The 18,221-nt window shown below is 39.5% G+C and overlaps 2 protein-coding genes across 3 annotated transcripts; one reads left to right on the top strand and one right to left on the bottom strand.

Moving 5' to 3' along the window:
• Positions 1-1,599: 1,599 nt before the first annotated feature.
• Positions 1,600-11,164, bottom strand: dctn4 (dynactin subunit 4). 2 transcript variants are annotated; one of them, XM_022752007.1, is made up of 14 exons: positions 10,998-11,164; positions 10,218-10,288; positions 9,890-10,068; positions 9,615-9,658; positions 8,960-9,067; positions 8,140-8,160; positions 7,514-7,587; positions 6,470-6,582; positions 6,264-6,373; positions 6,091-6,164; positions 5,540-5,594; positions 4,713-4,820; positions 3,342-3,439; positions 1,600-3,257 (listed from the first exon to the last, which is right to left on the bottom strand). In XM_022752007.1, the coding sequence occupies exons 1-14, from the start codon at positions 11,130-11,132 to the stop codon at positions 3,038-3,040; spliced, it is 1,410 nt and encodes a 469-aa protein (XP_022607728.1). In that variant the 5' UTR covers positions 11,133-11,164; the 3' UTR covers positions 1,600-3,037. The 2 variants fall into 2 exon arrangements, with proteins under 2 accessions (XP_022607728.1, XP_022607729.1); XM_022752008.1 differs by lacking the exon at positions 8,140-8,160.
• Positions 11,165-13,004: 1,840 nt separating this feature from the next.
• gpx3 (glutathione peroxidase 3) lies at positions 13,005-18,056 on the top strand. The gene is made up of 5 exons (XM_022751970.1): positions 13,005-13,196; positions 15,868-16,018; positions 16,111-16,228; positions 16,865-16,964; positions 17,533-18,056. Exons 1-5 carry the CDS (start codon positions 13,020-13,022, stop codon positions 17,752-17,754), a joined length of 768 nt encoding a protein of 255 aa, XP_022607691.1. The 5' UTR covers positions 13,005-13,019; the 3' UTR covers positions 17,755-18,056.
• Positions 18,057-18,221: the final 165 nt, after the last annotated feature.

Here is an 18,221-nt window from a genome sequence, read left to right as displayed (position 1 = left end):
AAAGAAAGAGGGATGTGAATAAAAGGAGTTCCATGGTCTTTTGTACTTCCCCTCCTCAGGTCCAGAAGCAGGACATGTCCAAACCATTGTGGTCCATAAACAGCGGAAAATGGAGACTCCTCTGAGGATTATATTGGCAATATCTATCCACCTGACAAATCTAATGGAGAAAACACACCTTTATCCTCATGCATGTACAGTACGCACTGACAGTTGACCCATGAGAGGGGTAGTGCATAGAGAAATATAGTCATTCGGGACTCTACTGTGTATCCCAGCTTTTTATTAGATGGAGGGAATTTACTGCCTCTGTTGAGGTGTAGCTTTTCTCCTCTTTTGCTTGCTTCTGTCATCTTCCGTGGGTGAGTTACTGGTGGTTGGGCAATGACGTAATTGTGGAAAGGTCCTGGGTGCAGTCAAACTTGTAATTCAGTGAGGAATCTTTCATCTGGTCAAGGCTGGCCGGCTCTGTCTTTATAAATAATGAGGTTAGTCTTCAAAAGAGGAAAACAGAGGAAGAGGAAAGGAGAGATGTGAAATGAAGAAGTCCTTGAGTAACCTACTTACTTAGTGAACACTGCTGAAAAGCCCTGATATTAATTTCTAATCCCCATAACATGGTCGCAGGTCAAATTTCTGTGCTGTTTACAGTATAAGGTTCTACAAATAAGAACACGCTGATGCTGAGCATGAAATAATTTGAGTCTTGATCCAGGAAAATATTATCCTGGCCAGAGGAATCCAGAATTTGTCTTCCAGACAGTGTTTTTGGGGATCATTCAAGGTCTGCTCATGAGTCAGTTATATGGTTACTCCATAAATCTCTATATGCCATATGCAACTCAGTCATCTTCAATCACTGTCTTCTCTATTCATCTAAATTAAATTACGGCCCTGACTATGTATACAAGTTCGGCGTAGCATATGTTAATCTTTTTTAATAAAATGTGATATTCCCAGCAAGGCAGCAACGCCCCCCTCGCAAGTGCATATAGAGTACACCGCTGGAAGTCAGCTACTGCTATCATCAGCTGTGCTTGAAGTGGGAGTCTGGGCTGTTTCAGTGGTACAAACTCACCCCATGTGTGCTTTATTACCTCATCTTCAGGAATGATTTATGGCTCTCACACAGGCCACTCTTCTGAGCTGTTTATATCTGTGGAAGATAAAAGCAAATCATGGCTTTATTACCCAGACAGAGTGGGTCTGTTTACACTGCACACGGACCTCATTGGAGAGCTGCAACAGGCCTGCATCACACATATCTGATCTGCCTTTTCAGAGGCAATAAACTGTCCGCCTATGTGTGCAAGCCATCACTGAACAAAACTGATATGTTCTAAATACAAAATGGTGTCTTTTAGAACACAAATTCCATTACTGTCTATTCCTATTGTTGACAGACATTTTATCCTCATGACTCATCCTGAAAAAAAAAAGAAAAAAAAAAAAATCCAGCTTTGCTTGGATTTCTGTTGAAATGGTTGTCTGGATCAGCGTGCCTTGTGCTTTCGCAGTCAAACACATTACTATTATCAGATGTTCTGTTTCAGCTTGTAAATTTATTCAAGATCACAATGAAGAGCGCATGTCCCTGTATGCTCTAAGTATCAACTATCAAAAAACTGTTTGCCAATGGTGCCATCCTGTGGTGACAATGAACATAGCACAAAGTACACAAGAGTGCACACGTCACACAGTTCAGATAACCACAATTCATGACAAACAAAAACCTGACTGCTTTAAAAGTCATGTCAGCTCTACATGAAAAACAGTCAAGAGGTCTGTTACAGTATTACATTATTTTATTAGCCAGTACAGAAGATTAACTGTGTTGTGAGGCTCTGTTTTTACTAAGTTTACACACAGACCAAACAGAACAGCAGCTTACTAAACAACACTGACAGGGAGGTCAGTGATGTCTACAAACCAAAAAGATACATTTTTAAATCAGGAAAAATGATAGTGTCTCAACACATTAAAACTGATAACACTTTGTGTAATTTACAGAGCGTACTATACATCCTCTCCTTAGTGCCAATAACAGTTACTGTGCGACTTCAGACAATAGTAAAATGATGGGCAAGTACCACCTGCGACCAAGAACCTTTTTGATAAGAAAACAGTACAGGATCAGTAACTGGAATGACATTGTCTAACGTGTGTGATATTTACTATATTTGAAGCATGCGAGTTAATACCTTACTATTGTCTGCAGAAAAGGATGTTGACAAGAATACACAAGCGAGAAGCGCAGAGGTGGGTGTGTGCCGCACAGTTGGGAATTGTTCAGATTGTTCTCAGTTATGGTTTCTGATTCTGCTCATGGACTCCACTCCGTTTCTATAAACTCAGTGTTATATTAACGCCTAACCACTCACTCTCATCTCTGAACATAACCCACTAATACATTTAATAAGACAAAATATAATTTAAGCGCGGAGACAGGCTGGGAGAAAACACTGTATGTAACATTGTGAATAATCCTTTCTGACATTCCAGCAACGGCAAATGTGGCATTTTCAATGAAAACAACTTGATGTTTTTAATAAGTAATTATATGTACTGTAAATATAAGATTTTGTTTCCTGTAAGTGCTTTTTACTGATAGATGGAACAGTGCCTAAGCTGAGGAGGATAATAATGCAGTGAAATACAGCATATTGTCATGTTTTTGGCACTGCATTTAGCAACAATGAAAAAAACAAAACATCATGAAGCCAAGTTAAACTCGATGCATGTATCAGTTGGTCTGCAGTTAGCCATGGTTTCATATAGTTTTATAAAGTGGGCAGCACAGGGGGCTATCATTCAATCACTGTATGTTTCACAATGTATCTTAATATGCAACTTGAGCTAAAACAAAACATCCTGAAAACAGTTGTATGTCAAGTACATCTCTAATCGTTCTCACACATCAATAAGCAGAATCAGAAATCATTTTTAATTAAATAAATCCCACAGTTGAGAGAAATTAGTTCAAAGAAGCCAACACTATGACTCTGGGACTGTCTGAGAGTAAACAGTGTATTCGTGATCAGGGAGCGAGGGGTCCCAGCCTCAGCTCCACATGGTGAGTGAGCCAAATGGCCTCAGTGGTGTTGTCGGCTCCCTCCTCGCTCTGCCTGATGGGAGCTGCGAGGTTGCGGAAGTCATGTCTGATCTTAACTGAAACAGTGACGTCCGCATCCTCTTCTTTCTGAGGGATCACTTTGATAAAGAAACCAATCTTGTTGGATTTCCTGAAGGCAACAACACTGTGGAGAGGACAGAGATCAGGTTAGGAGTTACCTCACACTATTAATTCTCTGCGTTTATGTGTGCGTGTGCGTATAACTTACTCTGGGTCATCCTGGAAGTCCTGAGGTTCAGCCAGTTCGTCGTACTCTGCAGCAGCATCTTTTCCTGCCAAAACCAGTTCCTTGCTGGGTACTATAACCTAAACAAAAATACAGTTGTAACATGCAGGGATTTTCAGAATATGTGAGGGGTTGGCGAGATTCTGAATGTGCCTTTTCCACTTGCTAATGCAGATTTACAATGTGTCTTGATATCTGATTAATGGCACAGAGCTAAAAACAGTTCTCTAATTTTAAGACTTAAGTTTTGAAATGAACCAAGGTAGTGATGAAATTTGAACACTACTATGGGTCACCCAAAATTTTAATTTTTTTTGCACAGCATAAAAAACATTAATAATGTTATGGTATGTAGCATGAACCAAGGTTAGGTTATCTTTATATAACAGGCCTAGAGTAAAGTACAGTACAATACTTTCAAATCAAAAAATTTGGCTAAGATACAATCTTTTGAGCTTGGGGCTCTATGGATGACAGTTGTTCTATCCATCAGTTATAACAACTTTGTCCATATTGCTAATACTCAATAATCGCATCAATTCCTGTGTCGCATGTGCAGATAAAAATTGATTAAAGTCACATGAACTGGTAAAACCAATGTACCCACACGGTCATCGACAAACCTACAGAATGTGCTGAAGAAATAAATAATGTATGTGTAGAAGGTGAGCGAACCCAGTCGCAGGAACAGCGGTTTGATGAAATCAACCGAGCGTGTCTCGATGTGGTTCACTCTGCCCTCCAGGTGTTTGAATATCAGATCAAGCAGAATGACAGGACTGCACATTTTGTTTGGCCGTAATGTGAATGGAAATGGGTCATGAAGATGCTCTGTTTTGGCCAGGAGCACTTCCTTGCCCAGCCTGGCCCATGACTTCATCACTAAAGAGGCCAAGACAAACAGCCTGTAGTCACTGAGGTCCTCGCAGCAGCTGCTGGCAACTCAGCGTAAATTTTTCCACAGGAACACGGCACTTTTAGCTGTGCGTGTGACAGCTGACAGATGGAGGTAAAAACCCAACTGCTATGCATATGAGATGATGTGAAAGATAAATATTCCTTAAGTAACTGGCAGTATGAAGGAGCTGACCACCCTGCACTCTCTGAAGCTCACTGATACCATTGCAGTAATACTATAACATGGTAATATTCAAGAAAAGGCAGATGGTGAACAACTGCCACAATCTGTAATTGCTCCAATTCCTCATAATATTCAAGAAGAAAGAAAGGATGCTCTTTTCAGCAGTTTAAGCTCCGTTCATTGATGTCTGGCCACCAAGTGGGGCAGACGTACTCCCAACCGAACTGACAGACCCACAGTCCTGACAGGTTATGGAATCTATAGACAAATACCTTGGCAGTACTGTTGATGTCATCAGGATCTTCCTCCTCACAAGCAGCCAATGTGACATGGGTGATGTTCTCCACTGGGTTGGTCAGAGTCAGCAGTACTTGGCTCTCCTAAATAGACAGAGTTGAAAAAAGACTCAAGTCAAACCCTTTCAATGCTGGCTGAGTTCACTTAAATGGCTATGCAGTGGTTAAAGTAACACTCAGGTCTTCTTTTGACCATTAACAAAGGGCAGTCTTAATACCTCAGTAAATGTCTGGGGATCAGGGGATTCTTGGAAGGAGGGATGATCAGGGATGTTTGTAACAAGCAGCTTCTTAGGAAGGCTAAATGCTCTCCAGACTGTCTGTAGTACAAGTACATCAATCTCTTGGCATCACACTGTTGCTCATAACAAGTATTAAGTGCTGCAATCCCTCTCATCTGATTCGCATCCCAGTCTTAAATTAAAGCTACTTACTCTCACCTGCATAGACTGGCATACTGATGCCTGCATTTTATGTAATTGAACTTTTATCATCTTGTTCCTGGTGTAATTTTGTTATATTGGTTTTACTAGTTAATTGCTTGTGTATTCTTTGACTGTTGTCTCGTTCTGTATAAGCCCGTTGTTTAAATGACAGTCTCTACAGCAGTTAAAACAGTCCTATTCATGTCTGGTATAAAGTGGTAGGTTTACACCTGGGCTGCAGAGTTAATTTTACTGCAGCACAATAAAAATTGAGACATGCATGTCACACATTCAAGGTTAAGGGTTAAGATTATGAATATAATGAATAAAACATGTGAAAGACATGCTCTTTATACAAGAACCAGTGCACACACTGACCTTCATGTATCGGAGATTTGGAATGGACATAATTCTCACTTCAGGGATATAACTCCTGTGGAAATGGACAGAAGGCCAATCAATGCACATGTACATTCAAACTATATTCATCAAAAGCTGAATTGAAAACAATAGCTTTGTCTTTACTACAACTGAAAATTCAAGTAAAGGTAGCATCAGTCAAATTCACCACAGCAAAGGAAAAGCAAAACAGTAAAAATATTAAGTACAGTGAAAAAAAGAAAAGAAAAAAAGCAACTATTCAAGCTACTCCTTCAAACATTATCATACTACTTGTATGGATTACCACATTACAGTTTATAGACAATGGCTTATGTAGCAAAAGAAATGAGAGCTCATGTAAAAGCCATTTTAAAATAACAAAATGTGTTTAATATTAAACTTCATGTGCATAAACAATTTCCTAACCATGTGCTAATCTAATTAAACTACATCAGCCTTGGGGCAGATTTAGATTTTTAATTAAATGAAAAACTGTGTTCAATAACATAGTGGAAACACGTGTTTTAGACATGATGACCAATACTCACACAGCGACAAGCTGAATTTTAAACTTGATTGAAGTTGGATTAAACTCTGGCTTGCTCAAGTTGTGCTCACATTTCTGGTGGAGGAAATGAAGAACATTGTTATCTAAATGTGATACATAAAAGCAACAACCTTTGACTGATACAGAGGAGTAAAACTCTGAAGAGGTACTGACCCTGCAGCGCAGTGAGCGCTTCATCAGAAGATGTTTGTGTCTGGGGTGGAGCTGAGACGCCCCCGCAGGCTGGAAGTCAGGCTGCAGAAGCCGCTGGCGCAGCGTGGTTACTAAGAGGGCACAGCAAAGCGCAGATTCAACTTAACCTCAATTAGAGAGACATAAGTTATAATTATTGTTTAACAAGTTCTGAACAGAGATCTTACCCTCCGGTAAACTGATGGGCCTGGTATAACAATCTTCAGGCAGGGGCTCCACTTCATCAAGGGCCTGGGCAGGTTCAATGGTGATCTCCTTCTGGTCCTCACCCTCTTTAAGGCTAGTAGAGTTACACAAATACTGCTGTCAACAACCTGTTGTATCTCTTATAATGATGGTATTTAATGTAAACTGAAAGCTGAGATTTACTCACATTAGAACACTTAGCCCACATATACATTCCAACCAATAGCAGAGGTTGTTTTGGGGGGTTATAGCACATTGACTCACACTCACTAACTACAGCTTTATCTTACAGCAAATTGCCACTGAGCATTTTCAAAGGAAAGACTTGAAACATACTTGAGGTAGGTAATCAAGTTAATAGTTCAGCAGCTATATTATATTTTTTTTTGTCAAAGAAACATTAAAGTTGCATGGGAAAATAGACTTTTGAGAACTCAGTGATGGTGCGTTCAAGGACGCTTTGATGTCCAAGATTTTAGACTTGATGGCTGAACACCAACCTTCTAAAGCAAAAGACAACAATATTTGCATTATTGTTTACATGGTGTCCTTTCCTGATTTACATTTGTCTCTCAGATCTGACAGAATACTTTTGTCAATTCAGTGTCAATTAAACATTTTCAGATGTTAAGTAGGGTCCTTGAATACATTCCAGTAAAGAGATTTAAAAATGATCCCTGGTAACAACCATATCACTAAAAGGTCATGATGTAACTTTGAGAAAAAATAAGGGAGACGAACTGTTGACTGTGATGGATTACCTATGTATCTCAAGCCAAGTCTCAATGCTCTGCAAATTGATTTTCCTGACATACTGAAATTAATGAAACAATGGGTGCTGGAAGGTTAGAAGTCAATTCATCTAAGTCACCAATAATATATACATACACAATGTGTAGTTAATGAGCTGTAACACATAAACCCAGGGGAGTTGTCTTTTAAATGTACACAAGTTTTACCAGGAAAAAAAAGTTGTGTGTGTGGAAGAAGCAGTAAGTCCCATTATATGACAAAAGACCACTTACGAAAGGCCCGCCAGGCTTGATATAGGAGCTCCAGACCTCTGCCTCTGCAGTCTGGTTCCAAGGCCATATTTTTCCTGAGCGAATGTGGGGGGGAAAAACAGATTAGGCATATTGACGACTCAAAATTAAGGAGGACTGAAGACCATTTATGAAATTACCCAATCTGCAGCTACAGCTATTTTTCTACATGACTATTTTTAACACAAACTCTTAACCCGAAAAGGAGAACTTTTATACACAAAAATGCAAAGAAATGGTATTTTACATTAAGAAAACAACAACAACAATAATTAAGCAGAAACAATTTGATCTGTCTTGTGGTAAGAGACAATAACAGGAGCCTTTCTGCCCAGGATAGTGGGAGAGAATCAATTCTGACAGACTGAGAGCTCAGGACTTAATGAGTATGGCAAATATTTTGATCTGGTTACACAATCTTGTATTTCTTCTCTCCCTCTAACCAACATGAAGGCTCCCATTGTGTGGGTCTCAGTCTCATTTACCCAAGGAGACATTCATGTGATCTGTGAGGTCACTTAGCAACAGATTAGACAGGAACAGATATAACGAGAAGACAGTTCTACTGTAAAGATGAGACTACCCAAGTTGTGAAAAATACAACTCACCACCACATGAATAGTGTGTTGCTGGGGGGTAAAAACCAAAATTTCAGAGTGCATAAGCAAAGAAAAAAGAGAGAATTAAGAACCAGGTGAAACCAAAGCGATTCAGCAAACATTAGTGGCATTTAGTGACATGCAACAGCAATAGAATTGCATCATTGATGGAAAACAACAGCAGGACATCACAGCTTAGGTGTTTAAAATGGTACTGATACAGCACAGAGAGACTGGTTTGCAATATTGAATCTTGATTATTGTAAAAGCAGAATGCAAGGAGGTGTAAAAGGTGCCAACAAGCTCATGAAGCATGAAGATCATGTCCACACCAGGGTGACTAAATTTGTGTGCCTTTTCTATTCCATTCTGGCCTTTCAGACACACTAAGCTGGCCTTTTTTCTGTTGTTCTGAAATTTCAATGTGGACAAGAGAACTTTTTGAAAGCAACTTGAAAATGTTTATGTTGTTCAATATATAAACAGCATGTTCATATTTATTCACCAAAGCATGGACATGGTGTGAAACTTGCACTTCAACCAAAATTACAGCAGCCGATACAGCTAATTATTCCCTCCTGTTTTGGTTATAGGTGTGCTAATCATATAACATCCTTAAGGACACATATACACTCATTGGCAGTACACCCTTGGTAATATTACTGAGATTTAGGAAAATATCTGTATCAAATTAATCTTGAAAAATTGTTGATCTATGCTTTCCAACAGTACCTACACATTTCATAACAAATTACACTGAGACAACAACTGTTTGACATTTGAAGAAGGTTATGAAGACGATATGGATTTTTGAACTGGAGCAGAGTACCGAGAACGCCAGAGGCATGCACTGTCGTCTCCTGGCCAACTTCTTCCTGTCTCTCTCCTGCTTCTCTCGGTGGGCCAGCTGCTGGTAATACTCAATCAGCTTGTTGATCTGTAGGCAAAAAAAATTCAATCCAGAAACCGGTAATCAATTCTTTATGTACTTTTTTTGATAAGACAAGAATCATGAGGAGTTAGCTCTTAGAAGACAACTGTAAAATATGACAGTGTATGGTGATTTTATATCTATGAATGTGAGGACCTTTTAAGTAACACAATAATCCAGGAGGGAATTACAAGTAAAAATGGTGATGTCTTCATAAAACAGTTGGTAAACAGATTTTAACTTAACTTGTGCAATGTGGAAAAGTGCAAAATACTAATCACCTACAATGACAATCACTGAAAGAAACACTTGGTACAATAATAGAAGGTAATTTGCTTTAACAACCACTTAAGTTACAAAGAAATAAAAGGGCACTTTTATAACTTATTTGTGCCACATTTGTGGCCTAAGCAACTCAGCAGCCACTTACTCTGCTTTTGCTATCTGTGGGTGTCGCTTATCTGAGATACATCTATTCAAAAACAAGCAATGCATGATCAGGAAACATGTGAGCAACTCGAGAGAATTTATATTACCAGAGGGGAAAACCTACCCGCTGAGTATGAGGGTTCTCTGGTTCCTGCCATCCACCACTGGCTGCAGTGAACAAAAAAAACACCAAACATTAGATTTAAGACAGTCATAGGGAACAAATACAAACCAAAACACCTTTTTTTATGAGCTAAACTAATGAGCAGTTCCTGAATTACAGCAGACCTTTAACACAAGGTAGTGTTTTGGCACTGTTGATGGTTTTTATGCCTACTGATGGTTAATTTTTAAAATAATTCTGACCACATTAACATGTCAACATTATACAGTACCCACCAACTGATTTGTCAGCCATTCCCACATCCCTGGAGGTCCAGCGACAGAAGCCACAGGCCAGATAGTAGGCCTTCTTCATGGCTGTCTTGGTAGGATCATCAGGCAAAGGAGATGGGATGTTGGTGGCCCGAGTGGACAGTGTGTGCATGCAACATGGGCAGTCGAAACAATTTGCACACCTACAGTAGAGTACAAAGATAGTCAGGAATGAAAAAAAGGGTATCAGTGACATAAATAAGATGTAAGGTCACCAGATAAATACAAAGTGACCTAAATGAGTGCTGTATTGATATGTAGCTTTCTCTATGTATCTGCACAAAAGTCTTACCTGTTCTTTTTAAGTTTAGCCTCTGCAGATGGCATGTTCTCCAGACAGCTTGGACAATAGTGGGAGTCCACCTGATCACCAGAAACAGGGGTGCAAGAGAGCTGTCAGCCAAACTCTGCATCTACATCTTAAACTGTGTTTTGCACTGGCTTCCTAATTGTTGAATTGTCACAGAGTTTTGATAAATGCAACGTAAACAGAACAATATCAAATGTATATGGTTGACATTTATCTAAGATAGAGAGGGAATATACTTTTCATGGTGTCTCATATGAAGCGTCACATGTCCACAAAGAAAAACATCAGACTTTAAATGTGTGTGTACTGAAGAAAAATCTGTATCACTCTGGGTGTGGTGTCCATAACTGTGAGCCACGTTATCAGGCTGCTTTTTGACGGCGAGGACGTTAGCTGGGGTGGCCCAGAGTCAACACAAATTGCTTTCCCTTTCGGATGTACCATTCATAATCTTTAAATATCAACTAGCTGGACAGTTTGACATTAAACTCGAAGAAAGGCAAGTGCTAAACAGCGTTAGCCTGTTCTGTGCATAATGCTAACTCAAACGGAAGTTCAACCGTCTCCTACAGCCAATGAGATGAGGAAACTGCCGTGATTGACAAGCAGCTTACCAATAGAATGCGCAAGATGCTTGAGCAAATACCTCCTACCTGTCAAAGCTACTAGCTAGCCGGCTAACAACAATGTAGCTGCCGACTAAATGAAGCTAACAGCTAGCTCGACATAACCAGAGCGCAGTAAGGGAAAACGTTAACGTACCTCGTGAGACACACATTCCAGAGATCGTAGCTCACTACAGTAGCGACAGAAATAAAGTTGAGATAAAGGGGCTCTGATCCTTTTCTCTCCACGAACCAGATAGACAACTCTATCCGGCTGCAGAAGGGACGCCATCTCTGAGCTGTGCAGCTGAATCCGAGGGCTCACAGTCAGCACTGCCGGTGTTGATGTCACTGCTGTTCGGTTTGGCCTCTGAGGAAAGTGTGCTCAATGTCGACCTCGTGTGGTGAACATTGAAACTGCATGTGGACAGTGAAATGGCACAAACCCATGGACCAAAGGGGTCATGGAGCCCCTAAAGCCAGAGCTTCTGTTTGAAGTGTTGAAGTGACCGTATTTAAGCTTAAACAGATAGAAGAAAGGAGCTCAGTGAAAGATAGGGATGAACCCACCTTATGCTACATAGTTCCATAGTGCATACAGAGGCTGCAGTATGCCAACATAACATTTTGTAAAGCAACTTCAGCATGGTTTATAGCAAAATAGTTCCACTTAAGAAAATATAACCAGCATCACAAGTTTCAGTTGCCGGTTTCCTATGATATTTTGTATAGTAGCTTATCCTAAAGCATTTTTTAAATTTGTGGAGAGGAAGGTTCTGTTGTAGCCAGAAGCTTTTGAAAGCAGTCTGATCATAATTTGTGTCAATCCAAATAATAGATAAAGATAATAAAGATAGTTTAGTATTTTATAAAGCTGCACTGCTAATGTTTCTTTCTGTCTTATGATCCATCCATGGCCACAGCATGTACAATTTGTGCAAATCCAAGTAAAAAAAAAAAGAACCGTAAAAGACAGTTACAATATATAATAATAATAAAATTGTCATTGCTGCTTTTACAGCATCCTGGGAATTATTTTTCCAATATTTACTGCAGTTCCAGGGCTTGTGACTCAACTTAAGGTTATTAAGGAATTGTTTTACCCACAAGGAGACTCAACAAATTCATACATTTAAACTAAACACTACAGTATTACAAAAAACAAGATGTTTTCAATTTTTGCAGGATGCAGTGATGCATGTGAACCAGTTCCTGCAATCCAGAGGTTATTGCCAGTCAGCTCATCACATGATTTGCATTAGATCAGCTGGGGAAGCTAATATAAAAGTATATATTCAAATTGAGCACATGCACAGACAATGTGTGGCTCTGAAGAATATGGTAATACATAGGCTACAGTGAAATACAGTTACTGACAAAATTCAGACACTTTAAAATAGGTTGAAAATAAACTTATTTTTGCTTGCTTGCATAGCCTAGCATACTAGCACATCATTTTTTCATTTCCAAATTTTATATCACCTTGCAGCAAATAGACTGAACCTTAGCCGGACAATATAGATCTTGGCACTGTAAAATATAGTCAATAAGGGGCTCTAACAGGACTGGAAAGAGGCCTGTCAGCCACCCACAGGGCGTATGGCCAAGTACCAGCTCACCATGGCAACAGCTGATCTCAGAGGGGTGAAATGATCCATGAATAAAAATTAAACCAACAGTATTTCTCCTCTTTACAGGAAAGGTGACGCATAACATCTTGTATTCATTACAGTTTAGTCAAGCCTAGCTGAATGCTGTTTATGAATGTTCACAGTAGGTTAAGCTTCAGGTATGCTCAGTGACAGACACACACAGACACCCAGTCAACGGGGGTTTCTTTATTTTTGTCAGATTGTCTTTACTAGGGAAAGTGAATGTTAAGGGAGAGCATTATTTCATTTATAACAAAATAATCATTAGCCCTCAAAATAAAAGTAAAATCAATTGGCCCATAAAAAGCTCTGCTAATGCACAATCAAACATTGTTTGTTCATTATGTGAATGCTGTGATAGCAGGAAAAAATTCATAATCATCGAGCTTTCCATCCATCTAATGTCTACTAATGCTGTAGTTCATTCATTCTTTCATTTACTGATTCATTCATTCACTCACTCGCTCATTTAGGACTATTATGTACGCGGTTTACGACAGCAGAGGGCGTCATCTCAGCCAGCTGTGATGCCCCCTCACCACGCCCCCTGCCAGAGGAGTTTATTTATCCTGAGGGAGAAACAGACAGACATCCACGAAGAGTGGTCACCGTTGTCAGGGAAGGTCGGCGCGATGTGGCCCTTCTTACCGCTGCTGCTGCTCGGTCTGCTGCGACCCTGGCCCGTCGAAGCCACGTTCACACAGGTACCTGTTGATACCCACACACTGTACTTGCTGACAGTATGAGCTCAGACAGATAGATAAGACCGACGTGTTAACCTGAGATCAGATGGCATCACTGTCTTTTCTAGTAACGCACCGTTCACACCTGCGCAGCTAACCCCATGAACAGGTTTTTATTGTAGTCATAATTTAACTTGAATGTTGAAAACAGAGTAGACGAAATAACACGTTGCATAGATACAAAGGTGGGTGGGTGTAAATACATATATATATATATATATATATAGCAGTACCTGTCAGCTCGTCATAACCCTGATATTTAGTTTTTACCTCTGCCATCTTAATTTTTCCAGATGCACTTTATCCAGGATTTTCGAGAATGTTCCTCGTGATAGTTCAAATAATGTAGTTCATTTGCACCTCACAATCTTGTCAGCAATTTTGTACCATATGCCCACTTTTCTCCACTGAACCAGACTGCTCATTACAGACCTCTTTTTGTAGCTTACAGACACTGATGATTGGTATTTAAACACATTCTCTCACACCATAAGGATGTCATGAAGCCTATGTACATAAAATAATGCCTTAACACCTGTTATTTTGACTTTGTGACAACTACATCAAATAACTTTTTGTGTTAGCATTGTGATTTATAGTACTTCAATTTCTTCTTTCCTGTATTGTTGACATTATGTGAAAACTCCCTGGGCAAACACAGTCTCACCTCGCTGATCCATGTTCATGGCTGCTTAAAACTTTATCGCACCGCTTTATCCCACCACCTACATTAAAGTGTATCAACTGCAGCAATTGTTTTAAGTAATGGAAAAGTTTGACCTCTAATGCCCTGATGTAAACTTGTGTTTCAAGCAACCCTGATAATCAACAGGACAACTATGTTAGACAGTTCTGTAGCTTCTGTTTTCCACTTCTCATTACACACACTCAGGCACAAATTAATTGAGATCTGGCCTGTGAGTTTGAATTTAACTAAGTGCCTCTGGCTCTTTGAGAGCAATGTTCCCCTGCTCTGTTGACACTGGGCTTGTGTTATGTAGTGGGGCAGATGTCAGTGGTCTAACTTGCATAACAACAACAGGGGTATGAGGAGAAAAAGTGTTGCACCTGTCCCTAATGTGCCTTATTTTGTTAAAGCTTTGGGAACCATTTGATAAAAAAGCTCCTGATTTTTGCACTAGAAACAGGACAGACATTACAAACTGTAGATTAATTCTTTGGTTGACCTTCAGAGCCAAACTGGATTATAAGCTTTCATTAATTTTATCTCAAATGCCATTTTCCTCATATTAGATATATTTGGGGAATCATGTAGGGCTGTAACTCTGAATTACTTTCACTATCGCTTGCCATTTTATTCAGAAATGACTATTAATCAGTTATCAAACTAGTTGCAGAAGAATTTTGTTTTGATTGATTAATTGACTAATTATTTCTGCTCTGCACTTTAAGAGTTCACGATCTAACATACTGTAATGAGTTTTTGTTATGTTACCCATCGACTTATTTGTCACACGACTGTGAATCAAACATCCAATGTTATTTTATTATTCATTACACACATGCTTATTCGGTAGCACCATGAAACAATAATTCAGGCTGTGAATTTTACACCATCCCAGGCCACCCTCACAACAAGTCAGACCACTAGTGTTGTAGGCTAACTCTATTTGTTGATTTAACAGGTACCAGATTAGTTATAAATTTGGCTACTATGTTCATCTGGGAGGAAAGTTGTCTAGATTAGAAAGAGAAAAACTTGTGACTGACCAACAAATGTGAAAAAAAAATTCAACTCTAATATATATTTTTACTATTTCACAATTGCATGTTACTACAAGAGAAGGTGGAGGCTACATGTGTACTATATTTTCATGGCAGAAACCCCATTTAGGCTATAATTATGTCATGTCAATAAGTAAATAAAACATTAGATCAAGGGCAGTAGTTGCATGCAGTTCTCTCTCTCTCTCTCTCTCTCTCTCTCTCTCTCTCTCTCTATTTGTCTCACTTTTCTGACCGCTCATCAACAATGGACAATTACTGTTATTGAGGCAAACTCAATGTAGAAAGATAAGGTGGTATAGCAACAGTGTGAACACAGTGCGAGCTGCAGCAGTTCGGAGGCAGCCATCATACACAGGTGAGGTGATGCAAAAGGTCTGCCAACTTATCCCTGCTTGTTATATTATTGCCAAAACGACCATCAGGCCTCCAGGAAATGTTCCGGTTCCCTCGGGTTGTCCGCCTCTGCACAACAAACAAGCATGTTTATCAAGCAGCAATCTAGTAGTGGTGTTTTTTTTATTTACCAGAAATGACACAGATGAAACCAATCGTTAAAAGGAGTGGGTGGCTGAAATGTTATACACACACCACCCATATTCAAAAATAATCCATGTGAAGGCCTACCACTGGCCAGAACAATTGTGTTGTTGACACTGTACCATAAGTACTATAAATACATCTAAAAGCAAATAATGGGCACATAATGTCCTGTAGAATAAGTTTGGCTTGGTTTATTTGTTTGGTTTTGGGAGTTTTTTTGCACACATCTAGAAAAGCACCTTTTATGAGCAAAAATACTACACTAAAGGAGCACTGGGTAACTGTTAGCTGAAGGCTGGTTAAAACAAATATAACCTGCTTTGACCTGTGTTTGTACCCCCAGCGTTGTGACTCATCCACAGATGGCAACATTTACAAATACCAGGCAAAGACTCTGAATGGGAGTCGCACTGTGAACTTCAGCGAATACGCAGGCAAGAGTGTCCTCATCGTCAATGTGGCTACATACTGAGGATACACCTTTCAGTATGTGGGTAAGAAACGGCACCACAAGCATCTTTGATTGTGTCTGGGGAAAAAATGCATCTCCACCTGAGACATCCTATTATTTCTTTTCTGTTATCAGAACTGAATGCACTACATGACGAGATGAAACCACTCGGACTCACTGTTCTTGCCTTTCCCTGCAATCAGTTTGGCAAACAGGAACCGGGGCAAAATCATGAAATCCTGCCAGGTTTAAAGTGAGTAATCTTTCTTTTTCTGTGCCAGTAAATTTCAGGTCAGCCACAATGAAAACACTGTAAAACAAGTAGCTAAAGAACGACAGTGAGGTAAACACTAATATATATATATATATATATATATATGTATATTAATAAAAATAATATATAAATAAAAATAATGATTTGCTGTTGGTTAAAAAAAAAAAAAAAATCTTGTTTCACCAAATACCAGCTTTTTGGGAACTTGAAAGTATCTAGTGCTGGAAGCCAATATGAGATGTGAAAACAAGAGAATCCCCTGAATGTCAGTCACAAGCTCCTCACAAGACAGCACATATTGTAATGTGTTGGAACATAAAATCCTCCATAGGTGAATGTATAGAGGAATTTGCAATATAGTAAATCCTCTGTCAATCAACAAAGCTTAATTAAATCAGGGAAAACATCCTTTGGCAATAAGATCCGTTTCTCTTAGTGGCCTCTCACACACAGAATTTATGTCTCAGGTTCCATCATTCATCTTATAGCCAGAGCAAAGCCTCTGTAATGCACTGTGTGGCTTTGCTCAGCTTGTAGTGAATTTAGGGCAGCTGCCAGGTCACAAAGTGCTCAGATGCACGTCCAATGATAAGCTGCCCTCTTTCTGGATTCCAGGCATGTCAGACCAGGCAATGGATTTGTTCCAAACTTCCTGCTGTTTGACAAAGGTGATGTGAATGGAAAAGACGAGCAAGAGGTTTTCACTTTCCTTAAGGTAAGTTGTGGTCTGCTAGCAAAGTATGTGATATAAAAATTTAACTTTCCATTATATGTCAATAGAGGTAGGCTTAAATCAGTAGTTTAAATCAAGTGTTTTAGTAATGGTGTGCACAGACTTTAAAGTGAAATATCAACCTAATTGTTTCAGAATTTGTCACATTAGGCTGGGTGCTATTTGAAATGTTTTAATCAGATTACGTACAGGAAAAAAATGACTAACTTTTGACCTGCTGAGTCACACTCAGGCAACTATTGTTTACTGAATAGTGTATAAATATGTTCACACCCTGCACAGAAGCACACACACAGAATTGGGTATTTCCAAATATAAACAGCTATCAACGCATATTTGAGTTTGAATATTTCCGAGCCACTGAAAATTTCACACTTGCTTTTCTGGTTGTACTGGATGAACAGTAGATCAGTTTACCTTCATGTAATCTATAATTTACAAAACAAAATACAAAATCAAAGTTGGCCCATACAGATCTGTAGGGTGGAGATTATTCACTCAACTGTAACTTTGTTGCTCTCTTTATATTCCTGTGTTTTCTTCCACACAGAGCTCCTGCCCTCCAGTTGGAGACAACTTCGGTATCCCTATTCACAGATTGTTCTGGGAGCCTCTGAGAATCAGCGACGTTAAGTGGAACTTTGAGAAGTTTCTGGTGGGACCAGACGGGAAGCCTGTGATGAGGTGGCACCCAAGTGTCAACATTTCTGAGGTCCGAGCTGACATTCATAAATACCTGCTCCAACGCTACACACAGGATTTTTTCAATTAGATCCGATTCATCATAGAGAATTGTCAATGTAGTGAAGTAACAGGATAAGTAGAGTAAAGGTAGAATGTAAAAGAGAGTAATGTTAACAGTTTCTGACACATGAAGATGGCATGTTGAATGAAGAGGAGGCTTGAAAACAGGAACTCTGTGGTGCCTCTTCGGAATCTGGGAGTCAGGCCAGCTCTTCAGTGCATTCAGGCTGCCCTGCAATCCCACAGCATCATGTCATCTTCTCATCCCAGGACCTGTTAGCCATTACAGCCCAAATATGAATTACTTCCAATAAATCATGGAGAATATCACACCGATGTGCAGACCTTCCTTTATGAGAAACAACTGTTATTCTGTGGGTGTCATGTCACAGGGAGGTGACCATGATGTAGCAAATTTGTGGCCCCTTGACATTTCTATCCTGCAATAAAAAAAAAATGGACAATATGAACATGAATAAGCAGGGTAAGATACTA

This window comes from Seriola dumerili, unplaced genomic scaffold, assembly GCF_002260705.1.
Source record: "Seriola dumerili isolate Sdu_G_001 unplaced genomic scaffold, Sdu_1.0 BDQW01000161.1, whole genome shotgun sequence".
Classification (NCBI taxonomy): domain Eukaryota; kingdom Metazoa; phylum Chordata; class Actinopteri; order Carangiformes; family Carangidae; genus Seriola; species Seriola dumerili.
The sequence above is the reverse complement of the archived record's forward strand: the minus strand, read 5'-3'. Positions and strand labels throughout refer to the sequence as shown.